The sequence below is a fragment of the Balaenoptera ricei genome, chromosome 9 (genome assembly GCF_028023285.1).
Source record: "Balaenoptera ricei isolate mBalRic1 chromosome 9, mBalRic1.hap2, whole genome shotgun sequence".
NCBI classification, from domain to species: Eukaryota; Metazoa; Chordata; class Mammalia; order Artiodactyla; family Balaenopteridae; genus Balaenoptera; species Balaenoptera ricei.
Genome location: NC_082647.1, coordinates 35,731,201 through 35,733,700, shown reverse-complemented (window position 1 = coordinate 35,733,700; position 2,500 = coordinate 35,731,201). Strand labels below are relative to the sequence as shown.

General features: G+C 35.0%; 1 protein-coding gene across 15 annotated transcripts in view; it reads left to right on the top strand.

Annotated features, from left to right (window-relative positions):
• The window catches only part of FOXP2 (forkhead box P2), a 531,282-nt gene that overhangs the window by 493,958 nt on the left and 34,824 nt on the right, over nucleotides 1–2,500 (top strand). For all 15 annotated transcript variants that reach the window (XM_059933570.1, XM_059933568.1, XM_059933564.1 and 12 more), the window contains one exon: nucleotides 807–894. In XM_059933570.1, coding sequence (XP_059789553.1) covers nucleotides 807–894 — 88 coding nt within the window. The remainder of the gene's footprint in view (nucleotides 1–806; nucleotides 895–2,500) is intronic.

Genomic DNA, 2,500 nt, shown 5'->3' with positions numbered 1-2,500 from the left:
TTATTGAATATGTTCGTGTTCATTGGAGTTGCTGCTCTACTAAATTACTTTTGATGTATCAACATACCACTCATTAAAGAGATCTTTTTAAACATTATGAAATAATAATAGACTAATACATAATAAAGATCAGAGTAAGATAATGAGAATGTCTTATCTTTCCTTACTTTTTTGAAAGATTAGAATAGATGTCTCCCAAATAGGACACTAGACATGAAATGTCAATCTTACACTTCTGATTGTCAGAATCTTCAATGCACTTTAATTATTAGTAATAGCAAGTGATCATTCTTCATAAGTATTTGATGTTTCCATGGGATGATAATTTGCCATCTTTACATAATTCATACCACATCCTGGTGAAATAAGACATCGCTCACTAAATAACATCATAGGAGCCACAAACTGTTTTAACAAAAATGGAATAGAGAATTGTCTTTGTTCTCTTCAGAGTTACTTTTGGTTCATGTATTTATAAGGTGTCCTTTTTTAAAAAAAATGGCATGAGTTTATGAAATTCATCTAGTGATTTCTACTATTATTCTGCAGATGGTTTGGGGAAAATATTTTTTGTAATAACTGATAAGCTTAGAGACAATGACATTTTCTACTATTTGAAGGGCCTCTTTATGTTGCGTAAATAATTTGCACTAAACACATCAGCATATTTAACTTTTCTGGTATCATTTCAAAGTGTTCTTTTTTCCCACTGTGGAGGGAATATGACTTCAGTGGTTTTAAGTGGAGCATATGCCACTGAGATAGCCGTGGCTTAACATTCCATTTTGTGTTTTGTGTTTGTTTAGGCACCTTAACAACGAACATGCATTGGACGACAGAAGCACTGCCCAGTGTCGAGTGCAAATGCAGGTGGTGCAGCAGTTAGAAATACAGGTTTGTCAGAGCCTCCCTTAATGGACTCCTTTCTCTGACTTCTGGTCGTTAAATTGAGTACTGGGCAGGTCCTGTGTCTTTTAACACAATGACTCATAGAAATACAAGGAATTTTAGATTGTTTATAGTGATAGCAATGATTGATAACTCAGGGTGGATTGTTGTAGTTTAATGTACTTACCACTTAGACTTAATTTAACCTTTAGACTATATCATATACATTTGGCTCTCCCAAAGGAGTCAAATCTAAGTTTCCCTACAAAAGGTTAGACCCAACACCCCAGTTGGATATGATTTTACTGCAGAGACAGTTTTTACATGAGCTAATCTTGTTTTTTTCCATGCGATTTTATATTATAGCAAAAAGCCTTTACAGTATCATGCCTGTAATTTAATACTCTAAATAAAATCTTTTCCTTTTCTACCTCTAGTGTATTTTTAATTAAAGATCTTGCAAGAATCCTTAAGACTTGGAGTAATGGCACATCAATTACAATATCACAGATGGTAATATGTGCATTGTATCAAATGCTGCTAACTTAAGTTAAAAAACATTACTGTTAATATTGAAACAGAATTTGGCCAAAAATAAATAGAACTCATAAAACTGATCATAAAGCAATTATATCACCCTCAATATGATTCTTGCTACATTTTTTCTAACCCTCTAAGGCTTCCTCTGGCATTTCATCTTAAGATTATTTTTTCTCAATCAAACCAATACCTTGTTTCATTTAATTAAACATACAATTTATTTGTCTTCATACTTTACTACGTCTTAAATTGTTTTAAATTCATCATTCACTAAACGCGTAAATGTCATTGCTTTTTTTCCAGGGAGCTCCTAAAAATATTTTGATTTGTAAAATAATCAAGAACACATAAAAAGCATTGTCGCTGCTGTCATTTAAAAAGCTTTTTTGTAAACCTGTTTACCATTTATGAAAGGTAGACTAAAACTAAGAGTTTGGCTGATGAGACAGTCTGCAGTGTGACCAATTATGCCTCTTTTTTTTTTTTCTGCTGTGTCTGACTGATGGAAAAGTAAGGTCCGTCACTTGTAATGAGACCCAGCGCAAGTGTGGATACCTACACCGTGGCAGAGTTCAGCGTTTCGCACTGCCCGGTCTCTGTCACTCTATTGAATTAGATTGATGATGGCAGATTGCAGGGGGCACTAACTGGACCTCAGTGGGAATGCATGAAGTGTGGAGACAATCCTGGCAGGCACTTCGCTTTGAGAACCCTTCACCCCTTCACAGCTGCTGGCACTAGTCCATAGCTAACAGTGTCCACAGGACTTTAAAGAGACACCATGGGCCTTCTAATTTATGGTTTCAGTAACTTGTTACTGTTGAGGCAACTGTGACCTCAATTCTCTTATTGACAAAAAGATGAAGTGTTATTTGTTTTCTCTGACCTTTTAACATAAGGAAAGCTATAAAAGTTGTTCCCCCCCCTCCATAGCTAAAGTTGCATTTCCTCCCAGATAAGTTCCTACGGACACAGACTTTTATATGCAGAAATCATTACTCGGAGACAAGCTCAATGATAAGATGTATCACTGCAATAAAATAGCTGTATCAGTCATTTCTAAAATGCTTCT